The sequence below is a fragment of the Macrosteles quadrilineatus genome, unplaced genomic scaffold (assembly GCF_028750875.1).
Source record: "Macrosteles quadrilineatus isolate MER2022 unplaced genomic scaffold, UCM_ALF_1.0 Scaffold_4__1_contigs__length_99947679, whole genome shotgun sequence".
Taxonomy (NCBI): Eukaryota; Metazoa; Arthropoda; class Insecta; order Hemiptera; family Cicadellidae; genus Macrosteles; species Macrosteles quadrilineatus.
In genome coordinates, this window is record NW_026542597.1 from 25,953,400 (window position 1) to 25,980,290 (window position 26,891).

General features: G+C 36.2%; 1 protein-coding gene across 2 annotated transcripts; it reads right to left on the minus strand.

Moving 5' to 3' along the window:
* Nucleotides 1-1,842: 1,842 nt before the first annotated feature.
* LOC128993307 (muscarinic acetylcholine receptor DM1) lies at nt 1,843-26,419 on the minus strand. Of its 2 annotated transcripts, none has more exons than XM_054417116.1 (7): nt 26,220-26,419; nt 25,515-25,756; nt 20,303-20,582; nt 17,041-17,173; nt 7,425-7,534; nt 5,610-5,835; nt 1,843-3,538 (listed from the first exon to the last, which is right to left on the minus strand). In XM_054417116.1, exons 1-7 carry the CDS (start codon nt 26,414-26,416, stop codon nt 2,915-2,917), a joined length of 1,812 nt encoding a protein of 603 aa, XP_054273091.1. In that variant the 5' UTR covers nt 26,417-26,419; the 3' UTR covers nt 1,843-2,914. The 2 variants fall into 2 exon arrangements, with proteins under 2 accessions (XP_054273091.1, XP_054273090.1); XM_054417115.1 differs by having other exon boundaries at nt 17,041-17,191.
* Between the last annotated feature and the right edge of the window lie 472 nt (nt 26,420-26,891).

Genomic DNA, 26,891 nt, shown 5'->3' on the forward strand with positions numbered 1-26,891 from the left:
TCCCACGGTGCGACATAAAACGAAAACTTGTTTTCGCTTATAGTGGTAGGCTACTTATTTTTACATAAGAAAAAACTAGTGTTTTTAAAATGTTGCGATAAAAGTTGAATTGACTCTTGGTTGAACAAATTTCTGTTAAAACACGTACAGTAAACTAATCTAAATATTGAACTTTGACTCTAAGACACGTGGTATTCTAGTGCCGAAGGTACTAGCCATAGTAACACTGCAGATAAAAAACTGTCATGGACATAGATACAACACATGCACATATAATACATCATCTATGTGGAGAATCATCGAAACAATGGCAACATTTCATAGAATATTGGTTATGGGTTTTTGGCTTCGTAAAAATACTGTAAATTCGTGTATCATAGTTAATTTACTCACCACCAGAACTGTGTCAACATTTTACCTGGAGAAACAATAGGGTAATGTAAATTTGTAAAAATATTTGGAAGAAAATTGTGACAATCGCTCAGTGAGCTACTGGTTTTAATGTTTACCAGTTTAACCATACATAAGTTATTTGAACTATGGTAATGATTTGGTTTTATGAAAAGTTCATATTGAACAAGTGAGTGCCGATGATTGTTAGTATTTTTTATAATCCACACAAAATTATTTGTAGATTATTTTTTCTTCAAGTTGGAAGTTTATTACAATTTAATTACACTAAATTGACAACAAACAACTTTAAACTCAGCGAGACCAATTTATTTTGACAGTGCTACTAAAGATATGTGTCTTCAGGAGGTAAAAAGCCGAAGAAGTCCAATCAATTTAATGAATCGTTCCAGAATATTGGTTCTTTTATGGTTTGATTTTATGATCGTTTGTTAAAAAAAATAATTTTAATTCTGCATGGATGTATGAGGCCACTGAATTTTAGCATCTTTTAGGTGATCCCAATTGGAATTTAATAACCAAAATAAGTTTTATAATTACTAATACAAAAATATTTTAGTGTAAAATTAATTTTGGAGAATCTGGTTCCAATTAAATAATAAGTTGGGTTGTTTTAGTTTTGCTTCTAAAAACCCGTTTTCACAAGAAAATATTTGTTTCAAACATTTGTTTGATATATTGGCTGCTGGTGTTCAAAAAGTTCATTATTGAAATTTATAAAACCTAAGAATCTAAAATAATCAATTCGACTTTTATTCGATTTACTAATTGGAATAATAAAAGATAACAAATAATATTTAATCACCATAAACTGTTTGACAATCAAAGAACGTAACCTGTTTTTCAACAGGATGCAAATTAAATTCTTTGCCGAATTCATATTCAAATTTAATCATCGACGATATTTTTCCTTCGCGACTATAGTCTCGTAATATTATTAAACGTTTTAATTAACTAATTGCTTGTTTTAAAATATAGCAGATTTTGAGTAGGTACTTAATTTTATTTCAAAATAAATGTAATTTTAGCCTAATAGTTGGCCTTGGTAGTTTTAAGACTTGGCCAATGCAAAATGATTGTTAATCTGGCTGATTAAATGATTTTGACTTTGACCTTGTAGATATTGGAGAGACCCCATCGCAATCGTTGTAATATTACGATCTACTTCCTTGTTTTTCATAGTATATCCCACCTTATTTCCTCTCGTACATAGCTTTGCATAAAATATCAAAAATATCAATAGAATTGATAAAACTGTTTAAACTTTGAAATATTATTGTAAATTTAAAAAAGTTCTAAATATCTTTTGGACATTTTGTACTTTTAAAATTCAAATATTTATTTACTTATTTTTGTTTTTCATAACGAGTACATATTAGGGGTGTCTAAAAAAGTCTATAAAAGTGTTATTAAGATCGAAAATTTTACTTAACCTCAAGCTTTTTGTACCAATTAAATTTACAAATAACTCATATTGGAATACTTTTCTAGATAGAGAGTAATAATGTTTGAGATGACGAGTTTTAATTTAGTCGGACGACTTTGACCAACAGTTGAACGCAATTCGGCTGTTAGAAAGTAAAACAAAGTCGAATACGCTGACAAATAAACTGGTCTCTGCGTGTTGTGAGATGAAAGATTGTTGGTCTCTGTGTTTTTGATATTAAACTTCTTTGACTGAGTCGTATCATTCGAATCATACCACACGTTCAACCAGATTTTTGCCAATGGACCCTAAAGTTTCTTTTTTACTTATTCCAAATTTGTTAAAACCAAATAAGTAAGCAAATATTTTTTGTGTGAAATTATTTCATTAGGATTAAATAGGAATTTATCAAAAGAATTAATAGATGCATGTTGAAATATTGATAGGCATTATAAAACTGCGATCAGATCGTTTACAATTATCCACAACAATTTAGAACAGTGATAGTTGTAAAGCTATCGAAATGTAAATGCAATTGCGTTTATCTCAATCGAATCATATTTCTGACAAAAATAGTTATATTACTGTATATATTAAATTTTACAATAGTCAATTACTTTCAAAAATTCCAAATTGAAAAGAGAAGACCGTAAGCTAATCTAAAAAGTCAGTTCCGGATGAGAGTTTGATGAATCGTAAGCTCATTCGATCACAGATTTTTATTAAACAAACCGAAACAATATTGCACGTACTATGTGTTATATTCCGTTTTAAACTTTATCGTATCAAAATAGGTTTTCAGTTTTCAATGTAGGTTTTGAAAGTAATAACTTCGGCTACTTAAATTCAACCAGTATGGAGAGTACTACAGTCGGTGGATTCCAAAATCCGAACAGTCCCGTCCGTACAAACACTAGATTACATTAGGCCTATGACCTGCCGATGACGAGACGAGAGAGCACATGTATGAGCAAATTAGAAAATAATACTAGACCGCGTCCACGGTCGATACGTATTAAAAAATACTTTATAAAACGATATTAAAGTTCCGTCGAGGAATTTATCACGGTGTATCACTCAGTTGTAGAAACCCCTGTTCATCGCCGTGCGGTTGCGATTATGCCACTTGCACGTCAATATGCGCAGATAAGTCCTTCTGAAGCTGGCGTTGCACAGCGCGTAACACACGGGGTTGATCGTGCTGTTGATGTAACACAGGAAGTAGAAGAAGTCCCACAGCCCGGGTGGTATACAGTCCGTACACGCCGTCAACGGCTTCAACAACACTAGGATGTTATACGGCGTCCACGTAATGATAAATGTCAATAGAATCGCGGATAGAGTCTTCGCCGCTTTCTTATCCGCCTTCTTCTCCTGCGTTTTCTTTTTCTTCTTGGCCGGGTGGTGTTTGGCGCCCGACAGGAGTGTCTTGGGCCCCGTCGCGAGCTGCTTGGGGATGATCTTGGCGTTGGGGTTGAGCGGTATCCGTATGTCGGTGATGTGCGAGGGCCGCCGGTTAGCCCCCGCGGGGTGCAGACTCAGGTTGAAGTCTATGGTGGAGTTGTGCGTGGGCCGAGGCAGTGGCCGGTGGCCCGGAGGTGCGCCGTCCGCTTCCGCGATCATTGTGATGGAGGGTTGGTTGTCCCCCGCACCCTCGCAGTCCGCTGTGTCGCCAGGGAGGCGGATCAGTATGGTGTACACCTACACAGAAAACACTTGTAACTCAAACGTTCGGTGAAAATAATCTAAATAGGAGAACCACTTTCTATTGGTCAAGAAATTTTCACAATAAAATTCAAGGAAAATTGATTGATGATACCCTACTAAATTTGATTTGCGATAGGCCTAAACATTCCATTCCCTTTTCAGATTAGACCAGTTTTAGATTAGAAATGAACGTTCTAGTGGTTGAATCTGTTCACCGACAGAGTGTGCTGATTAAATTACTATTTTATGTCGATTACGACAAAGTTGTATCCGAACCATTATGTAAGGACATCTTATAATACTGTAGTCTTATAGCCTTTAACCATTGGTCAGTCTCCATGTAGACCTCCGGTCAGGAGACAGGTTCCATCATACGGACCATAGTCACAACAAAGAATTGTTTACAGTATTTAGTGTGACTGTTAAAACTTATATCAATGACTGTTACCAAGATTTATTACTGTATTAGTTATTATTCCGCCAACTTCAATCTTAGTTTCGAATTAAATTGCTAAAAACATGTTTACATTTAAATTAGTCTCAATATTGACAATATTGAGTACGGTATCTGTTCTAATAAAAAATAAAATTTAACCCTATTATGAACTCAAATATATTTGAATTGCAATACGAATTAAATTTTGTCTATTTGACAGAATTTAATAATTTAGTTCAGCGCAATCTGTCGGGGGCTCACATCAACTACGACGATTTTGATGAAAAATCTGGCTACAAATTGAGCATAGGAATGGAATGTCAAGTTGTATTAATAGTCAAAGATAATACCATTGACTATTGAACACTGAAATATTTTATTTTCTAAACCCCATTTGAGAAAATTTATATCTTATGTCATCGACAAACACTCTTCCTAAGGATAAAACACTCAACAACTTATTAGTATGTGTAATTTAACCATGTCCGTAATCTAACGCTTTACAAGTCTACACAGCAGTGAAGGAGTAGAGTGGAGTGAAAGAAGGTATTTAAAGAGTGGGAGGCCAAGGTACAACAGCTGTTTAAGTAATGAAGCAGTGTTAGCTGCTAGCTCGCGGCTGTGAGCGCTTGTGCTCATCGCTGCTTCATTATTTTAACATCGTACTTCTCGCCTAACCCGCTCGCCGCTCGCTCTTTGCTCAACAGTTCGGTAATTACAGTGTACGATTGATTTGGCCAGATTATTTTTTGTTTATTATTTCAAATAACCCACACAAGGGCATTTGCAGTTTTTATTATTATTTTATTTATTTTTTTACAGAGGGTCTTACAAGTAACCATGGGATTGCATCGCAGCTAGAACAGCTTATTGTGCACCGAGCGTTTGCAGTAGTATTTGTTGATTTTTAGAATACAATAAAATACATAAGAAGTTTCAAAAGGAAAAAGAAAATATATGAGGCAGGTTTCTTAATATTTCGTATGTATTTAACCTATGAAATTTCGCCCGATGTATTGTTGATTAGTTTGGCCTAGCATCCAAAACATACATTTATTAATTAGGGATCTACAAAATTATAGTTAAATTAAATAGTAAAATTCAGCTCTTTAATTCGATTATGACTACTTAAGGGAAATCGTCTACATCGTTAAACACATTGGCTAAAACCATAATCCATATGGTTTATAACCATAATCCATAATCCATCTATGAAACGAAAGGTCCCTCAAACCTCCTGAATAGTTTTCTTACTACAACATCTTCACATTTATTTTCTAATTGATGGCTTTTCCTCTAAGGAATGTTATCCAATGTACATCTTTAGATAGTAGAAGACTTAACATTCTCTAGCTAAATGTTTAATCCAGTTTTAAATAGAAAATGAACGAACATTGAATTGAGCCAAGTCCGTGGTACCACTGGTACCAGGTAAATAACAGACTAAAATTGACCTCTGGGGTCAAGCCTGAAGTAATGTGAAAAACAACCCTGGGCTTAGCATCCTAGGACAAAAAAAAACTATTATTTTTCAACTGTTATTATTTTTTTTACTTTTGTAACTGTTCTTTGCAACTGCTCTTTGCAACTGTTCTATGCAACTGTTACTTCTAGCCATATAATAGGTACCGAGTCGGTGGAGAGCGACCTCGCCTGCAGCCGGTTGGCCGAAGGTAGGCTGCGACCGTCGTAGTGTACGTGGTGAGACACGATTGGCCCGTGAGGATGTATCCTCGACGGCGGAGTCTGCGGAGGAACATTTCCCGCGGCGTAAGGGTCGCGGATCACGTTGAGCGACGTTCCTCTTGACAGACTCGACGGCAGAGGCGTCTCCACACTGACGGGGGTCGCGTACCTGGAACAAAACACAGTGTTACTTTTGCTACGGTTATTTTTCAGACTACTATTTTATTGGGGGAGCGAGCTGGTCTAGTAGCGAGAGCACGGGACTTCGGTCCCTGATGTCCCGGGCTCAAATCGCACGAAATCACCAATGGATTTTATCTAAGTGATAGTCCCGCAATCCCTAGGTCTAGCCTGAAGTAATGTGAAAAACATTCCCGGGCTCGTGCCTAGAAAAACTATTATTTTTTGCAACTGTTATTATTGCTGTTACTTTTGTAACTGTTCTTTGCAACTGTTACTTCTTGTAACAAATATCGATGTATAAGAGTTACTTTTGCAGTTTGACTATACCTACTGTTTATACAATACTTTGGTACCTATTCACTTTTCAAACTATTGCTACGGTAATATACATTTTTTTAATATTTGAATAAATAGACATATTTTTTGTAAAATTATAACCTATACATTTTTTTTGTACCATTAGTCATAATAGAAAATCTTAAATACGTAGTACGTAAAATATAGTTGTAAAAATCAATTTTCTTGTCTGATCATTTTAGAGTTTTCCTCAATATTTCCATCTGTGTTGTCATACATAATTTTTAAAACGATACTGGTAGTTCGTAAGTAGTTTTCTGACTATCTGACTGTACTATTCAGAACTCATTCCCCCTCATTCATATTGTTATTGCTCCTTTAGTGGTTGCTTTTGCAATGATTACGTTTATTACCATCTTTTTGTTTATTTCTGGTTGACAATTTTTCTTCATATCATAAACCTGTAAAGCACATTTATTACGATTTGCGCGTTATTATCTACAAATAACATTAATCTGTACGTCGTAAAGTTAAAATGTTTATAAAACATGTAAAATCTATGGACCTAGTATTTCAATCAAATACGTGTTAAAACAAAATAAGCTTACTAAAACAATATATAAATTGAGCGCGTCAGACATGGAATGTGTTCCGCTGAGGCGTTCCTTCCTGCCCGACACCGCTCGAGGCTACTGCTGACACAATCTCTACCTTTGTTCGATACTAAATGTATTTTCCACTTACAAAATGTATTCATTTTATATTTATTAACAAATCGTATTAATAACTCAGAACAGAATTGCATGTCAAAATCCAACAGCTGTGCAATGGACTAGTATACTCGTTAACTCATTCTCAAACTCCAGCCATGTTGGAAATTAATCATTTTCTTTCAACAAGTCGATTAGCGATTTGATTGTATGTTTAAGGGATAAGCTTATTTGGAATTTTGGGATCAGTTGTACTAGATTGCTTTAAAACAGTTTCTGTGGTACTTATTACTTCAATACTGTACATGTACAAGTACTCCATAACCTAGACCCCTCCCCTTGTTGTCATTATATTGAACTGTAATTTTTTTGGAACAGTTACCTATTATTATTATCTCGTACTTATTATTTATCTAAATCCAAAGTATGGCAATGTCACTAACGAGTACCCCGTACCGTCTAGCTTCTCGTCATACTGTTCGTTGGTTGTACTAGGTTAATCTTTGGAACTGTTACTTTCGTACCTACTATTTATTTAAACCTAGTATTTTGCAATGTCACTGAGTACCCCATATCACTAGGAGTGTCCTCTATGTCTGGGTCCTCGTCTTCTCTCCCCGAGTGCCACCAGGCGATGCACCATTCTCTGATCCACGCCCAAGTCAACGCTTTCGCCTTCTGCAATCACCAAATATATACTGTATCAGTCATGTAACAAATTTAACATAAAAATTATAATAAATTATTTCATTAGCTGACTCCAAACCTGAGTTGTTAATAAATGGAAACTATACACACTTTCAACTTTATATTAGGTTACAGCCCAAAGCTTGGATGTGCCATTCGATACCATATTTTAAAAACTATCTCTCTGTAGGCCTACATTTGTCATCCTTATGGATCAGAAAGACAATTTTAATCTTAGTTCTGATAGATTTTCGCAAGGAACATTTTGACAGCAGGGGGTTACTTTTTCAAATTAAAAAAAAATATTCTACCTAATAAAAATTGATATAATTACAATTGCTTATTCTCTGGGATCATAGCCAACAAGTAAAGCACAATTCGTAACTATCGTACAATAAAAGTGAAATATAAATAAATCACACTATAAACGTTATCGACATGAAACACAAGAACACACTTCAAATTTTACAATAGGACGCTGGTCCACTATTCCAATACATATTACACATCTAGTCATAAACTCTGCATCCAAACAGCGAGTAAGAAATTTGAAATGTTAACAAAACCCTAACATCCCTTGTACCATGTACGTAGACAACCCATAACAGTGCAAACATGACATTGTGTTTGTGTAGTGGGTTGAGGAGCTATGATTGTGTCCACTCCTAGCTGCCAGTTGCCACGTGAAGAGGCTGTGGCCCCGGGTACGATACGAGCGGCGAGCGGCGAGCGGTGAGCGGCAAGCGGTATGAGCGGCGCCGCTCTGACATCGGGTCTCATTTGGTTGCGTGTAAATTTGTTGAGCGTGGCCACGATAAGTCTGAGCGGCGAGCGGCGGTGAGCGGCACCGCTCAGCGCCGCTCATGGTTCCAAGTCAAAACCGATTTTCGCGAAAACGCCGCTCGCCGCTCAGGTGAGTCATGCTTTTGTTCGGCCTAAAATGACAGGAAAACATCAGCAAACATGCGATACGAGTCTATACGTGAGGTGCAGCCCAGGTAATGTTTGTGGAATGACCAACAAGGAAGTTTAAAAACACTTCAGTCACCAGAAAAGTGGTTTTTCTATAAACTAAGTTTTTCTTTAAAGGCAAACAATTGTCAGATAGCAACCAAAGTCGCAATACGTCTTGCAGGTAAGCATAGTTTACCATTTAGTACTAAACTAACTTATAAAACTTGGGAAATTTCATGAGCGTTATAAATGTGCCGCTTGTATCGTAGCCACCACCGCCGCTCACGTGCCGCTCAGGATGCCGCTCGCCGCTTGCCGCTCACCGCTCGCCGCTCGTATCGTACCCGAGGCCTGTCAGTGGCACGCTGTTTCGATTATCAGACCCCCCCCCTACCATACCAACCCCTACCCATTCCTACCACCCCCTAGACGCCCTTGCCGCTGCCTCGTTCTCTCAATCAATTCCCAGTTTGCTTCACCCCAGTTTACACCTTTTTCAGCCGAGTCTTTCACAGCACAATCAGCGTATTTTGTTAATTCCAAGTTTGGAACTGAAAAGTCAAATAAAATTTTGGTTTTGACAAAATTAATATATTCATGTTTTTGTTGATACAGTTAGTTTTTAACTGGTTACATTATACGTTGGTATTCGGTGAAAGAATTTGTATAAATGTGTTTGTTTAAACTGTGTTCGAGATTTTGGTATAGGGGATTTTTTGTGACATAAAACATGCCAAGAAAAGGTATTACGATTTTCATTTTGTTTACCATGCACAAGAATATGGGGAATTATTTATGATAGCCCAAACGATCTCGCTTAAATTCTATAGTTTAAAGACATTTTTAATCGAAACCTAACGATACTACTGGCGTGTCTTTCAATATGTCGGTTCCTTTTGGGAGTTTCGTTTTGTACAGACGTAACGTGTATGGTATGACATAAGATATTAATCGCATGTGAAGTAATGTATCTATGTAAAAAATACAAAACGGTAATTGTTTATTCAGCATGTCAAACTTCTATCTGAATGTAAGAAATCTTCCCATTTAAAGAAACAAGACTACGTACATAGTTACAATACTTCAACATAAGTTGTCTACTTTTCTTTAAATTTTGGATTATTATTGTTGCAAATTGTTTCAGTTTTAAATGACCACACGGCCCCACATTAAACTGTAAGGTAAAACGACAATCAAGTGAAGTACTTTAAGCCCATGTCTAGGGTAAAACTCATTAATTGAACCAGATCACTCTTCATCGATACTACTCTAATTGCGTTTGATTTTAGGTATTAATAACATTTATATGACAAACACGATTATTTACTCCTAAAACACCTTTAGAGGTGGATTTTGTTCACGTAAAATGTAAAACTCTCATTAAGACGGTGTCTGTTTCTAAAACGACTTATAATTGAAGTATTTAGCTGAGAGCATTCTTGGAGTGCCGGAGTGCCCGCTATGCTTAATTAAGCACAACTTTACAAGATCGCCCCTGGCGGGCAGTTCTGGAACTGAAGGCATCTTGACTACCAACTTAGGTCCAACTTTGCTCATCAGTCTGTCACTGCGAGGAAATTCCATAACTTTCCCCAAGGTTATGACTTTTTATACCAGTAAAGTTGTGTAAGTTTCCAAATATTTAGGCCGACGAGGAGTTCTGTTTGTAAAACTTATTTAATGTAGGGAAGTAATCCGCAAATAATATAAAAGAGTCATTTATTCATGTGTCCAACTTACAGCACAAATACTATTTGGCCAAATGAACATTTTATTTACAGATTTTCTTGGAGTAAATTAACACACAAGTGTCATTCCCTTAAAAGAGTCCCCTTAGCTGTCTTTGCTGCCTATCCATCTAACCCAGTGATATGTTTACTGTAAAATCAATTTAATTTTTTTTTGTCAAAACATTTTCTATAAAATAATTAGGTAAAGTATAATCAATCAATCCTTTATTAATCAATTAAAAAGTACGTCATTTTGCAAGATAAATTTTGTTTTTAAATTATACAAAAAAGACCGCACTAGGTAGGAAGATACTCAGAGATACTTTCACGTAGCATAATAAATCTTAGGGTAGAGGTCAAATTTTAATACAACCATTTTAAAGGGGGAGAAATATTTCAATCACTCACTGTATGTATTTCACTAACACGAGGTAAATATTGGAGATTCTGATACACCCTTGATGACCATTGTAATTCTTCATCATTGTATATTTTGGAAGGTGAACTTGAAGCCGATTTCGTTCAAGAACGCAGTAGATGCAAGATGTCGTGCAATCTTTTTACTTCTCCCCAAATGCGAAGACATGAAACTGTACCCCTTTATCTTCACACATGTCATGAAGCCTTTGAGTATATCCCCATCAACAAATTCTGGCTTGCCCCAGCAGCAAATCCCACAGATCTCATACAGAACCTGCGTTGGGTTCAATTTATGGGCAAATAACCCTTTTTGGTAGGCATTGATGTCAATGTAATCTTCTGGTATGTAAAAAGGACTCTTGGGATTTCTCATGTAAATGTTTTGTAGCTTTTGTTTTTCTTTGAAACATTCTTGGTTGAATTTATCCGTATGGAGAAGACATGATTGGTTAGTACAATTATCTTGAATGTATATTCCTATTTCATCCGATTGTGAAGTATTTTGCTCTTGTTTCTTGGTATCTACATGTTGTGTTTTCAGAAACGTTTGATTTTCTTGCTCAATATTCAGAGGAAATCCACCTAATGAGTTTTCAAATTGAAAGCGTCTTAATAAAGCCTGTTTAGCTTCGCGATTTGATTCTGCATTCATTTCAAATTCAACTTTGTGAGGTATTCTTTCTTCGTGGTTCTTACCGAAGAACATGTGTGTTTCTGCTAAATTATGTGGGGAATTCAAAACGTCCATCGGGGAACTGCTGTAATAATAATTTCTTGTTGAAAGGTATTGTTTATCAGTTATTTCATGTTTGGATAAAACATTTTTCAGATCCGAGAGTTCCTTTTTTAGCTCCGCGATTTCTTCCTTTATTAGTTTGATTTCACTATTTTCGAGTACCAAACTCTCGATGATCTTTAGTTTCTCTTCATTGGTGAACCCAAAATCTTCCACGTGCTTCATAAATATAAAATCAAGTAACGAATCAGAGGTTGAATAAATTTTGTTGAAGAACGTTTAAATTTAGGAACGCTATGAATTGTTTTGGTCACAAACGTAACAAGGCTAATTGCATCTATATTTTCTACAATGTATATTTTATCTTTATTTTGTTTTTCTATTTTTAGCCACTAATATTTCAATATATTTTTACCCTCAAAGCTTAGTTCAATAAAGTCTTCTGTGTCTTTGAAGTGCATCTTTAGGTGGTCTGCTTGATATAATTGAAAAGTCAGTACAACTAACACAATCTAATCATCGAAACTTTCCACGTGAACAATATTTGCGTGAACGTAAAAATTTGTTGTAAAATAATGAAGGATTTAAAATCCAAACATAACCAATGAGAAAATAAATATTTACCTGTTTTTTGCAGTTGCTAAAATTCATCACAACAACATGATTTATAACAGTGGCGGTCAGCTGTTATATCATACATGCGATTCAAACGAAAAGACTTTTCTTATAAGAACCGTTTAAAGGTTTAAACCACAGATATCAGAAACAGAAACGGTATGTATAATAAATACAAACAAACACGTCATTGAGCCGAATGTAAACAAAAACCCATAACAAGTTTACTCATGTCAATTGATTTTTTAGAATGTGTTTTACAGTGTCTGCTTTATCCCAAATTGAACAATCTTCCAAATACTTGTTTAGGTGTAAGCAATCTATTATTTGGATTTACTATTTTATCAGCATCATTAAAAGTTATGGAAGTTTGATTTATGCCTTATTTTTAGTTAAAATGAAATAGGACGTAATGTTAAAATGATTATTAAGACAATATAGCCTATACTTATCAACTTAATACCAACTTAATATCGTCGAGGTGTTGACAGTAGGTTAAACTATTCATAACGTATTATTACCGTACATTTGTATTGACTGACTGACACTGTCCCTATGTTAGCCTATCGTTGATTTGCTAGTGGCGACCTTTCTAATCAATGCAAATAGACAATCTGAGTGACTGATAAAGTGCATTAGTTAATAGTTAATATCTGACCTGTATAATCTATTGACTAATCATTCCAGCCTGAACTCAATGTAATAAAACAGTCTAAATAGGTTGGCTTTGCCCTAGAATCCGAATGTGATTTAGTGTTTATGGCAGTTTACGCTACTTTTTGTAGTTTTTTGTTTCCACCCCAAAGCATCTTTTACGGTTTTATTGTTAGGGAACGGCCCAAACCTAGGTCTTGTTACTAAAGGGGATGTTAGTTTACAAAATAACTAATCTATACACTGTGAGTGCCTCAATATGTATGAAAAAACCTAATTCCCCATAGGGGAAATTCGCTAAAACAACTAGATGAAAGGTCGCAGCCAAAAACTCTGGCCTTTTACATTACACCTCTTTTGAAAAAAGAACATCTTTATCGTTGACTTCAGATAGTACAAGTGTGTTTCATTTTGGGTGTTCACATTTGAGGGTGCTGATGTCATGTTTGTATTATTTTAGGCTTAATTTTACAATTTGTGCTTCACTGTTTTAGTTAAGATACCGTAGAATAAACAATTTTGAATGAATAAAACGTTTTATTTTGTGTAGTTAGTTTGAAATTTGTTCAATTCCACAAAGGGCTGTTAGATAAAATTATAGATAAAACATAGTCCCTTAGTAGATTTCTATCCTTATAGAACAGCTGAAGCCAATTTTCTGTATGTGTCGTGTTTTGTTTACAATTTGTTTCTATTATTTTAGGGTTAGTTTCTCATTATTTGTGTCTCACTGTCTGGTTATATAGCTAGTGCACGAGTTATTGTTTATGATTAGATAGTTTTATTTGGTTAAACGAGGTTTTACATTACTGAAATAACAAGAAACAAACTGTAAACAAAACACGACATCTACAGAAAACCGGACAGAACTAACAATAAGGATAACGAGCGGTTTGGCCCGTCCTACGTACGGGAATCGAGTAGTCTATTAAAACTGTATATGATTCAGAACAGCTAGTTTACAACTTGGTGGCCGATTCACACACACTGCTTTCATTACAGCAGCTACATACCACCTTCCACTGCATAGGCCTACTATCACTTACCTACCTTATTTTACCACCTTGGCCACTGAAACCTCTAAAATGATCCTGGCCTCCCGTTCTCTTCTATCCCTTGCCATTTCTAAGGAAGATACCAGTCTGAAGATGTCTTTCATTACTTGGTCTTCCAAGTGGTCTTCTACCTTGTAGTACTCCTTGGAATACACTTTTAAAAGTTGAAGTATCTTCTCTCCGCCATGCAAAGCCTGCCCAGCCCATCCGAGATCTGAGACTTTTGGAATGTACCCCTTTATCAAGTTTCTGAATCATCAGTACTACTGGGATAGTTATGATATGGTATGAATCGATTTTGGTTTCTACTGACACCCTGCAGCTTACTGGTCAGTTTTCTGGAGACCTACTACACCGGTTGACATTTTCATGTGTACACACAATCTCCTGATAACATAGATCTTTTACGGTAGGTAATAAACTGCATTTTAAAGTAAAATAGTGTGTAGGCAAACTCTGGATCAATAGTTTTGTATACAAACATCTTGTGACATAAACATTTCAATGACAGTTAGAAACCAGCTGTTAGTTAAACCACCAGTAAAACGACTTTAACTCGTCCGTCGGCTGCTAGACTTTTTGAAAATTAAAACTTAATTTCTAAAAAACTGGGACCCTAAACTAAAATTATGGCTTCGACATTCCCTAGTTCTCAAAATTATCTTTCTTTCAACACAAAAATCATGAAAATCCGTCAAGTGGTTGATTCAGAATCGTGAAATAAAAAAACCCAGTTTCGTTTTAATATTATAGAATAGATTCCTTATGGAACAGCTGAAGCCAATTTTATTGTTAGTTCTGTCCAGTTTACTGTAGAGGTAGTGTTTTGTTTACAATTTGTCTCTTGTTATTATTGTTTCTTGTTTATTATTTGTTTCGTGTCGTTACCAAGTAAAAATTATGCTAAATAACGATCAACCAGTGATTTTGTGTTTATGTATTTTTTTTTTGTGAACTTTCGAATTAGTTCTTATGGATCTGACGTTGGTGTTCGCGCCAAAATGCGTATAATCCTTAAGGACAAGACTTGGACCACAAGCGACATAAGGTAACTTAACCTTTGTATATGTCAAATATTTGGTCCGCAAACACCACTACAACAAAAATTTAGTATTTGTTAGCTTAACGACGACCAAATTTTATTAATTGTAATAATCTGGAAACGAGGAACAATCCTAGATTGGTTTTGGCATAAACATTTATAAGTGTTACCTTTGGTGGTACTACGACTAAAGTGCTACGTAATAATCAAGGAAAGATGAATAAACGTATACTCAAATATTTCAAAGCGAGACTGGAATACACACTGGTGTTGGAGGGGTGAAGGGGGGGAAGGGAAGGGTAATTGGTATTTGGCCGTTAAGCTATTATCATCTGCATTGTTTGCCTTATACATTAATGAAGCCGTGATAGTAGTTGACTATGTTGTGATCATATCAGTAATGGAAAATTCCAACTAGTAACTTAAAATGTTACACATGAAGCTATTTAAAGGCAAACCTTCTACACACTAAAAACTATGAGATCGCTATCTAATACCAAAAGATAATTTAACCTTTAAAGGTTTACAATATTCCCTCTCCGTCAAAATTATCCTAGTGGTATACTATACTACTTTAGTTTCAGACTCTTAGAGTCCATCTTCAGCTGTGACAAATTATTTTGTTAACCACCCAAATTGGGCAGATCCGTCAAAACCATTGGAAAATACACATTACACGAACAAACGACATGGTTTGGGTTGGTCCAATAGCTTTGAAGTACCGTATCTTTCCAACTTGGAATGATACTAGATATTAGTTTTACATTTGAAGGTAGGCTCCAGGGGTCTGAAACCATAAAGTTTTAGGTGCTAGTAGTAGTGGGATTATTTGATGAAGCGAGGTAATATTAAAAATTAAAACTTAAATGTAACACTACATCACCAGAGGCTATTTCACCATAAAATAATGAGAAAAGATCAACGATAGCTATTACAGTACGAAGATCAGGGGTTCTGTTGTTCCCTTGTGGAGAATTATTCGATGTTGTAGATAAACACAAATAAATACAGTAATTCAGCAAACATTGGCATGGATAAAGTGCAAGGTGCATTCTGCTTATAAACTTGACCACACCCGCGATAAGGTTCTTTTTATCCTGACAGTACATAACGTTGTATCCGTTGTCCTGAAGTAAAACTTACTCTACTTAAATAAAAAAGATAACTGGGTGGTGCAGTTATAAATTACCCCAGATAAAAGTTGAGTTTGAAAAGCTGTGAATTCCGATGTGCCTGTGGGATTTTGGCTAAGTTAGGGGTTCACAAATTATACGTAGAAAACTATTTGTCTTTAAGGAATCTTCTATTTATACCTATTCGTCTACCCCCAAATATACTTCTTCCTCTATACCAATACCTGTATCTCTACCTCCACCACTACTTCTACCTCTTTGTCTACCTCCACCACTACTTCTACCTCTTTGTCTACCTCCACCGCTACTTCTACCTCTTCCTCTTCGTCTACCTCCCCTCCAACTCTACTTCCTCCTCTAATTTTACCAATACCTGTATATTTCCCACCACTAAAAACCTTAAGTGCCAGAACAAGTGCATGTTCATCTTCGTCTACCTCCAACTATACTTCATCCTCTAACTTTACCAATACCTGTATCTCTACCTCCACCACTACTTCTACCTCTTCGTCTACCTCCAACTATACCTCTTCCTCTCACTTTAACACTAGCTGTATCTCTACCTCCACCACTACTTCTACCATTGACTATATAACCAATGCCTCTACCTCTTTGTCTACCTCCACCACTACTTCTACCTCTTCGTCTACCTCCAACTATACTTCTTCCTCTACCTTTACCACTAGCTGTATCTCTAACTCCACCTTGCTGTACTTGCTATACTTCTACCTCTTCGTCTACCTCTAACTATACTTCTTCCTCTAACTTTACCAATTCCTGTATCTCTACCTCCACCACTACTGCTACCTCTTCGTCTACCACTACTTCTGCCTCTTCGTCTTCCACCGACTATACCTCTGCATCTAACTTTACCACTATCTGTCTCTACCTCCACCAATACTTTTACCTCATTGTCTACCTCCACCACTACTTCTACCTCTTCGTCTACCATCAACTATACCCTCTAACTTTACCACTAGCTGTATCTCTACCTCCACCACTACTTCCACCTTTGTCTACCTCCACCACTACTTCTACCTCTTTGTCTACCTCCATCACTAACTCTACCTCCACCACTACTTCTACCTCTTTGTCTACCTCCATCACTACCTCTACCTCCACCTCTACCTCCCTACAACTACAGCTACATGCACTCACCCTCTGTCTGCAGTGGTCTGAGTAGGCGATGCCGTGGCTCAGGAAGGCGCTGTCCAGCTCGCCGTCTGTCAGGGTCCTCGCCCCAGACTCGGCCCTCGCCCTCCGCCACTCCTCCAGGTCGACCGCCTCGTCACTGCATTTAACCACACTACTGCAGCCACCGTGGCAAGGACAAGACAAGCAACGATACAGCGGTGCTAGCGGGGAGGCGTGGAGGGTAGGGTTCCCAACATTGGTGCAAACTTTGGTGTCCGGAGTTTGTAGTTACCGATTTTACGTAAAAAGCTCAAAATGTATAATTCATTTATCAACCACGATGGATTGTATTTACACCACGAAAGCCCAAAAATTATTCCTATACATTCAAGTCTTGAATACATGTGCCGAATGCCTGGCAAAGTGTCCAAAAGCTTCCCCTAGGTATGCATTCATCAAATTTTTGTAAGATGTCCAATAATTACAAGAATCAAGAAACCCTAACAATTTTGTATTGTTAAGTATTATTTGTTCATTCTCGATAAGTATTTTTATCGAATTTAGGATACAGTATAAAACTCATCTACATCTCCTTTCTATTTTGTTCGCTTAAGTGATGAGTTTGAAATACGTACTTATCGAAGTTTGGAAACACGTGTTACTCCTCCAAACTCCTAAAGTACGGTTAAGTACTGAAAATAGTTTACGTGATCTCGTATAAGGTTAAAAAATGCACTAACTTTATTTTCAACCACCGGTGTGATATAAGATGTATCTAGTAAATAATAGTTAAACTCTCACTTTGACTGAAAGAGGTCTTAATAATGGCCTACTCGAATACAAATCGGTCAAACTAATATGGGAGGTTAGTCTAGTGTTTTGGTCGAAGGGGAAAACTTTGCCATTGGAAATATTCCCTCTAAATACCCAGCAAATTTACACTATGAAACATTACATATTCCTAGAGGTTTTGCAATTGCAACACTAACCCACCTCATACAATACTCCGTGAATTGACAGCGTTAGCGTTAGTTTTCAATTTAGAACAAAAACTGTAGATGAAAAGAAACCCTTACATAAAAAACGCATGAGAAAAAATTCCTAGCATATTCAGTCAGAGACTAAAAAACAAACTGGGATTGGAAAATATATCACATGTTGGGAACCCTTTTAAAACATAAAACTTGGCACAAATAAGGTCAAAATTAATAACGTTAGTAAATCAGAGATTGTATACGTTTACACTTGAAAAACAATCAATGTGCAACTTTTTTTAAGGATGTAATGTTGGGTCTTGTTGAGTATTTTATCCATTCAAATTGTTAATTTTTGAGAGAATTCTCAATTGTTCAGCTTTTATCGTAATTATTGTGAGCAATGTTGAAACGGATTAATCAAACCCAATTTTCAATATCACGTCATTGATACGGTAAATAAATAAATTTATCTCATATTGACAAGTAAAATATGCTTTTTGTAGCATTAACCTGAAAAGCATGCAGTGCAAAGGGAAAAGCTTGGAAGTGAAGCTGTGTTTTAGCAAAAAGCAAGTGTAAAAATAGAATAATAACATCTTAAACACACAAGAATTTAGTTAAACCTAAGTTGAAACCCTTCAACTGTATTCCTTTCAGTAGTGTGTTTTGCATTGGAAAATTCCACTTAAGGTGGTTTAGGTTATTCATAATATTATCAAACAAACAACATTAAATTATTTGTCTCATGCATGTGTTTATCATCATGTAGCCTTGACCAACTTAATTTGATTGAGTTTCCACATCAGTTAGTTTTGATTAACAAACATCGTGCAAGAATTTCAATGCATGTATTTTGTATGGTAATTAAAATATTCAATAGTTTGATATCTATTTTAATACAATGCAAACTTAAAATTGGGACGAATATATCACAATTGACTTTTCCTTTTCGGTTGGTTCAGTCAAAACATCAATATTAAATTTGATTTATGGGGTTTTTTTTACACATGCTTTAATGTCCGAGATAATCAGTCGAATAAAAAATGTTGGTACAAAAAGTGTTGATTATTTTCACATGGTATTTTGTCGTTTCTCTTTATGTATTTCATGTTGTATTTCCGGATAGGATATTAACTTTTGTTTATTTTTCCATAATTATCTTAGCAAATCTCAATTGTTTGAACATAACACGTTGTATTCATTTTTAAAACCATTTACTTTTATTTTATTTGACCCTTACCTTTTTCACAACAAATTTAAACGTCTTTTGACCGTCAAAATCTTTAAAAAGTATTGTAAATAAAAGTTTTCTAGATTTACTAAAAGTTTGTAAAATTTATAACTAAAGGTGTTTGAAAAAGTTGTTAAATGTACCGGTATTTATCCATAGATGCAATTCGATTTACTGCTGACTTTAACAATGTTCGAGCGAACGTCTGTCCGATCATTTGTTTACCAAACATTCGCTCTGTTATGCTTACTGCTAGCAAAACAGTGGAAACTCCCCAATACGACTCCGGATGAGTTTATTTAGCAAATTTAGTCTTAGAATATATGTTTTACTCGATAAATCCTCAGCCTAGCCATTTGATTAAAATGAAATATACTGTAGCACTTGGACAAGATGTAAATTTTGAAACTAAAAACGTTCTTTGTGTGGTATAACTTTCCAAGTAGAATCAGTTAGTAGGGGTTCACTAAAGATTGTTGTCCATGATTTTTTTTTAACCAGCTTAACGCACTTTCGGTGAAGTGTTTAAGTCTCATCATTATTATATCCTGGATTGAGTACACCAGCAGTTACAAAATAAGTTTATATCTTCCCCTAAATGATAGCTTATCAAGCATTTTTTGAACTGGGATCTGAGTTGACAACTTACTTAATTAAGATTAAAGTGAAAATGCAAATTGTATTTTCGTTGGGTTTGAATTAGAAAAGGCATCAATGCTTAGAAAAGAGCCCTCAATATGCAAACAATGGTTTTAATTTAAAGATATTTGAATTGTAACTATGAACCTGATGGAGGGTCAGGAGAAAGGTCCTAGAATACAGACTATAGTATCCATAGTTTTTAAATGAATTATACTGTATACAGTGTTCTTTTGGAGTATTTTAGCAATGATTAAGGTTTTTTTTTACCAAAACTGTTATATTCTGTATGATGGAATATGTCTCCTCAACCTTTCTCTACCTGAGAACTGGCCAATGGTTTAAGACTCGTATCTCTCCAAGGTAGACCCGGTCAGACGACAGGTTCCGTCATACAGACTATAAGTTTCAGAGTTAACGTTTCCAAGAGTCTGCATACCTGGAGTTACTCCTCTTACTACTGTCCTTCTTCCCCGCCTGCAGGTTGGGCAGGTCCTTCTGTCGCTTCTCCGTCTCCCGCCATATCCTCCAGTAGAGGAAGCACATGACGGAGACCGGCACGTAGAAGGCTGCTATGGCCGTGCCGAAGGTGATGTAGTGGTTGGTCTCTATGAACTGGATGTAGCACTCGTCGTCGGGGACGGTTCGCTTGCCCTCTATGTAGGGCCAGGCGTAAATCCAGGGAGGCCAAAGTAGCAACGAGATACCCCACGCGCACCCTGCAAGAAAGGAATTAGTTCTAAGATAATTTAGATGTTGATTAAAATTTACAGAGAACCTGTTATGGTATTTTGGCCAAGGCATTTTGGACATGACAAGCATGGTGATGAGCAGGTCGAGGAGGATAAAGTTTGACTTTGTACCTCAAGTGTACGGATCAGAATGACAACAGGCTTTAGTGGTCATTCCTTCAACGAATGCAATAGGTATATTCCACATGTTTTGCCACGTCAATGGCAAAGTGTTTTGCACGATACCATTGCCTAGATTTAAATAACTAAAATGTATTTTTTCCTACAGTCACCCGACAAAGTTGGCTTCCTTGTACTGTTTATAGTACAGAAAGCTGCTAATTGCTGCATATTTATACTTTGCCGTACGGTTTATACTTTGCCGTACGGTTTATACTTTGCCGCACATCAGGATTCCAACGAAACAACACAAAACAGCGTGGTTCTATTATGCACGTAATCCCTGTACGCTTGGAAATAGGTTGGCAACACTTAAAGATAATAATACTATCAGCAGCTGATTGACTATTATAACTATAGTCCAGGAGCAAACTGCACATATCCAGCTTCCGTGGGATTTTTTGGGAAGCAAATGTATGACTATGTGGAATCTCTTTATTATATGTCACATAATGGTGTAGTACCGGGTGTTTACCCTCAAATTGCGGGGTTTGGTTTTTATGACGTCGTAAATCCAAGATGGCCGCCATGTGTGACATCTATTCATTAAATTAATAATAACTCTTTTCAGAGTAAAATAATCGAATTTTAATTTACACCATTGAATTCAGCTCAAAAAATCAAACAATTTGGTGTTTTGAATCATTGCTCTATGACCATTGGTTACCGAGATATTGAAGGCGTAAAACACAGAACATTGTCCCCATGTTATCCTTATGGGGAACAAATAAAATTGTATATCTAGCTTATTACTCAGCATATCTTAATAATAATTGGTATGTGGCTTCATTTAGTAGAGATCTACTTGATTATGGCCTAAAATCCCCTATTTTTACATTTCCGTGGCAGCAAACCTGCATACTAACTTCCAATGTTATTCTTATGGACAATTTTTTGCATGCTTGTTCATGAACATACTTTGAGAAATGATGATGTGTGGCTCCATTTTAATTATTTATTGAAGCATTTGTAATTCGTTGAGTATACAGGTCTGCTGCTACGGGTAGGTCTGCTATAAACAAATTATAGGTATTAGAAAATAAAATAAATTAGACTATAGTTGTGAGGCATATGTAATTTTGTAGGATTTTGAATTAAGCAATTGTATGATTGGTGGTGATAGATAGGTAATGACATATAGAATCGTGTACTACGGAGCATTTTGTCTGAAAGTGTGGCCAAGCTGGTGTTTTTGGCCCGCCGTCTTGGATCTACCATATTGGACATTAATATATTTTTTTAAATGTAATGCTGGTGTTGTGACTCATCATTATAAACTATAGATGTTTACGCTAATTTCAATTCCGAAAACCGTTTGTAAATATCGTCTTTCGTTTCGAAAATATATTGAAATGAAAACTCCCCCCCCCCATACATCTTTTACGGACGTTTCGTACTTTGATTATTTTTCTCATATATCCAGTTCTTATTATCGCTTGCAATTCGTTATAGTCTTAAAGTATTCAGTGATGTAAGGGCTTTTATTTAAGCTATTGATCATTAAAATCGGACGAGTTAGAGTTGAGCTATGAACCACAACACAATATTAAATTTAACTTTTTCCAAATCAGTTTTATTAAAAGATTTATATCTCGGTTTGTTAATACGGCAAAAGGTTCATTCTAGTCTTAAATTACTCAGTAAATGTCTGGTTTAAAATGTTATTAATCACTAAATGAAATCGGACTAATTGAAAATGAGTCATGGGCCTTTATTTAACATTAATAATTATTTTTATTTAGACATTTTTCTTTGGTTAAAGCAATTAAAGACATACAGGGCTGGTCATCAGGGTTACAACATTTGTTTGGTGTAAGTACAAAGTAAATTATGTGTGATGAGGCATATAAGACTAAAAGGTTCCACGTCTAAAAATTGTAACACTGATGACTAGCCCTGTATGTCTTTAACCAAAGAAAGTTTTGGACATAAAAATAATTTAATGTTAAATGATGGTTCATGGCTCATTTTAAAATAACTTAGTCAGATTACATTTAGTGATAATTAAAATGTAAAATCAAACATTAACCAAGTAATTTGAGACCAGGAAGAACTTAGTGACGTACTTATAACCCGAGATATACATCTTTTAATAACAACAGAACTTTTTTTTCTTCTTTTGCTGAACTCCTGCATCAATCTTTGCATATTTCCAAACTTTCTATTTATTGCATTGTTATTTATTTTTGTTAATATAGTCTATCCTGTTGGTATTGCATTGTTATATCTTGTTCTTGTACAGAGTTTATCATATTGTTATTTTTCTGCAAGTTTTATCTGTTTTTCATTAAGTTTGTTCTGCCTCTTTACTGAAGTTTCACTCGGCTACTGCATTGCATCATTGTTATTGTTCCTATACTGGTTTTGTTTTTCGAATATCTCGTTTTGTCAACTTGTTCAGATAGTTTGTTATTTATAGTTGTTACTTATAGTTTGTTATTCATAGTTTGTTATTTATAGTTTGTTATTTATAGTTGTTATTTATCTTTTTATGTCTTGTATTTGAAGTCTTGTTTTCCAGTTTTTTTTTTCACTACTTTTGTACTGGCCTGTGATTTTTTCTGCTTCTTCCGTATGTAAGATTATTGTATTATTCATGTACAAATGGTCCAACCGTTAACAAATAAATAAATAAAATAAAATAAACAGATTTGTAATAAGTTAAATCTAATATTGTGTTAGGGTTCGTAGCTCGACTCTAACGCTCTAACTCAACCGAATTTAAAGATCAATAGCTCAAATGAAAGCTCATACATCACTGAATATCTTAAGACTAGAACGAACTGCAAGCGTTAATAGGAACTGGAGATATAAGAAAAATAATCTTAAAAATGTTCAAAGTACGAAACGTCCGTAAGAAATGTATGGGAGAGAGTTTTTATTTGAATATATCTTCCAAACGAAAAAATATATTTAAAAACATATTTCAGCATTGAAATCAGCGTGAAAATTTAGTTCATAATGATGTGTCACAACACTAGCATTGTATAAAAAGGTTATTAACATCCAATATGGCGAATCCAAGATGGCGACCGAAAACACCAGCTTGGCCACACTTTCAGACAAAATGCTCCGTAGTACACGGTTCTACATGTCATTACCTATCTATCACCACCAATCATACAATTGCTTAATTCAAAATCCTACAAAATTACACATGCCTCATAACTATAGTCTAATTTATTTTATTTTCTAATACCTATAATTTGTTTATAGCAGACCTACCCGTAGCAGCAGACCTGTATACTCAACGAATTACAAATGCTTCAATAAATAATTAAAATGGAGCCACACATCATCATTTCTCAAAGTATGTTCATGAACAAGCATGCAAAAAATTGTCCATAAGAATAACATTGGAAGTTAGTATGCAGGTTTGCTGCCACGGAAATGTAAAAATAGGGGATTTTAGGCCATAATCAAGTAGATCTCTACTAAATGAAGCCACATACCAATTATTATTAAGATATGCTGAGTAATAAGCTAGATATACAATTTTATTTGTTCCCCATAAGGATAACATGGGGACAATGTTCTGTGTTTTACGCCTTCAATATCTCGGTAACCAATGGTCATAGAGCAATGATTCAAAACACCAAATTGTTTGATTTTTTGAGCTGAATTCAATGGTGTAAATTAAAATTCGATTATTTTACTCTGAAAAGAGTTATTATTAATTTAATGAATAGATGTCACACATGGCGGCCATCTTGGATTTACGACGTCATAAAAACCAAACCCCGCAATTTGAGGGTAAACACCCGGTACTACACCATTATGTGACATATAATAAAGAGATTCCACATAGTCACACATTTGCTTCACAAAAAATCCCACGGAATACAGTTTGCCCCCCGACTACTACGATTTAACCTGTCATTTCGTGTTTATAGTTTCGGTATTTCTGAACTTTTTGGACTTTTCTTTTAAACGTTTTTAAAACATTTCCACGATCTTAATAAACAAGAAAATACCTTTAAAGCATTTTTTTAGGCGCGGAAACCACTTCAAATTACAAAAACATACGGAACTATATTCTCAAAACGCGGAGCACATTTCTTGCCGAGGAAAAATAGCGGAGTGATACGGACCGCGGGTACTACTTTCTCTAGGGCACCATTTGTGTTGCCAGCTGAACCTAAAAACGTGTTGTATAGTGTTTGAAAGACTAATTATTTATATGCTTCATAGTTACTGTAGGAAAAATATAATGTGTAACACGAGTGAAAAAGGCCTTTGCTGCACTCGAGATCATTCCGCACTCGCCTGCGGCTCGTGCGTAAACATTGCTCTCGTGTGCAGCAAAGTGCCACGTTCACCACTAGTTACACAAATAACTATTCTCAGCAGCTGATTATGAATTTCTATAGAATTTTTCCATCGGCAGACCGAAATAGGACAAAAAGATTGCATCTACAGTGCAACGTGTATGTTGGTCAACATGGCCTTCCTAGGATAATGACTTAAATCAGATACAGTTACCTCATACAGTTCTTATATTTTTCAGTCCTGTTCTTTTCTGCTTCAGCACTCTCTTTTAGAATGCAGAGAAAGCCTTCACCACCCGTCTAGTAACATCCATTACATACTTGATCACGTTTCACTACCATTAACCTATCATGAAGGCAGCTTTGTTTGCTGGCCGACTTGGCCTCCCAAGGTAAAAAATATCAAGGTTCATCAAAAGAATCAGTTACCTCATTCCTTCCAATCCGTTTTGCACTCGATCAGTTTACTGACCTATCATGAAGGCAGCTTTGTTGGTGGTCCGCTTGGCTCGGTAGGTGAGCGGCCGCGTGACGCTGAAGTATCTGTCGAAGCTGATGATGAGCAGATTGAGCACGCTAGCGTTGCTGGCCAGATAGTCCAGGGCGAGCCACGTGTCGCAGACGTGGGGTCCCAGAGGCCAATACCCCAGCAGAGTTGACACCGTGAACAGCGGCATCGATATCAGCCCGATAGCGAAGTCCGCCACGGCCAGGCTGACAAAGGAGCAGAAAATGAATAGAAAAGTTTGATCAAGGTTCCAGAGTTAAGCTAATTTTGTAGAAGTTAATTTGAAAAACAATTTTGAAAGAGATAGGTACTATTGGGGGAAAATAAGTTATGTTATTTACTTTTGGATTCTAAGGGGTTTCCCTGATTGTTTGTTATGGACTAATTTCAACACCACCAAACAGACTGCTTAGTCCATAACAGAATGTGCTAAGAACATTAATTATGTCAGTGAACCAGGCCTGTTTCTAACCGTATCATCAATGAACTAGGCTTTAATATTAACGACACCTACTGATCAGCACGGTTTATAGATCGGTGTCAAAAACTTAACAGTTAGGCCTACCTCATGAATTTAGAGAAGCATAGGTCTTGTAGACTGTTTGAAATACAGTAATTGATTTTAAACTTAATGATGATTTGACACTTTGGAACTATGAAGTAAATTACCTGAAAAGGAAGTAGTTACTAATGGTCTGGAGCTGCTTGTCGATCTTGAAGGATATCATCACCATGGAGTTGCCGACGACGGTGATGATGGAGAGGAAGCTAGCGGTGATGGCGATGAAGATTATCTGGGTGACAGTGTAGTGAGTCCTGGGCTCCGGGGGTGTCTGGCTTGAGGTAACATTTAGCACCTCATCCATGTCGCCCGGTCACCAGTCCCTCATCCTGTAACATGATACAAGTGTAAGATATATGTGACAGTGTAGTGAGTCCTGGGCTCCGGGGGTGTCTGGCTTGAGGTAACATTTAGCACCTCATCCATGTCGCCCGGTCACCAGTCCCTCATCCTGTAACATGATACAAGTGTAAGATATATGTGACAGTGTAGTGAGTCCTGGGCTCCGGGGGTGTCTGGCTTGAGGTAACATTTAGCACCTCATCCATGTCGCCCGGTCACCAGTCCATCCTGTAACATGATACAAGTATAAGATATATGTGACAGTGCAGTGAGTCCTGGGCTCCGGGGATATCTGGCTTGAGGTAACATTTAGCACCTCACCCATGTCGAACGGTCACCAGTCTCTCATCCTGTAACATGATACAAGTGTGAGATATATGTGACAGTGTAGTGAGTCCTGGGCTCCGGGGGTATCTGGCTTGAGGTAACATTTAGCA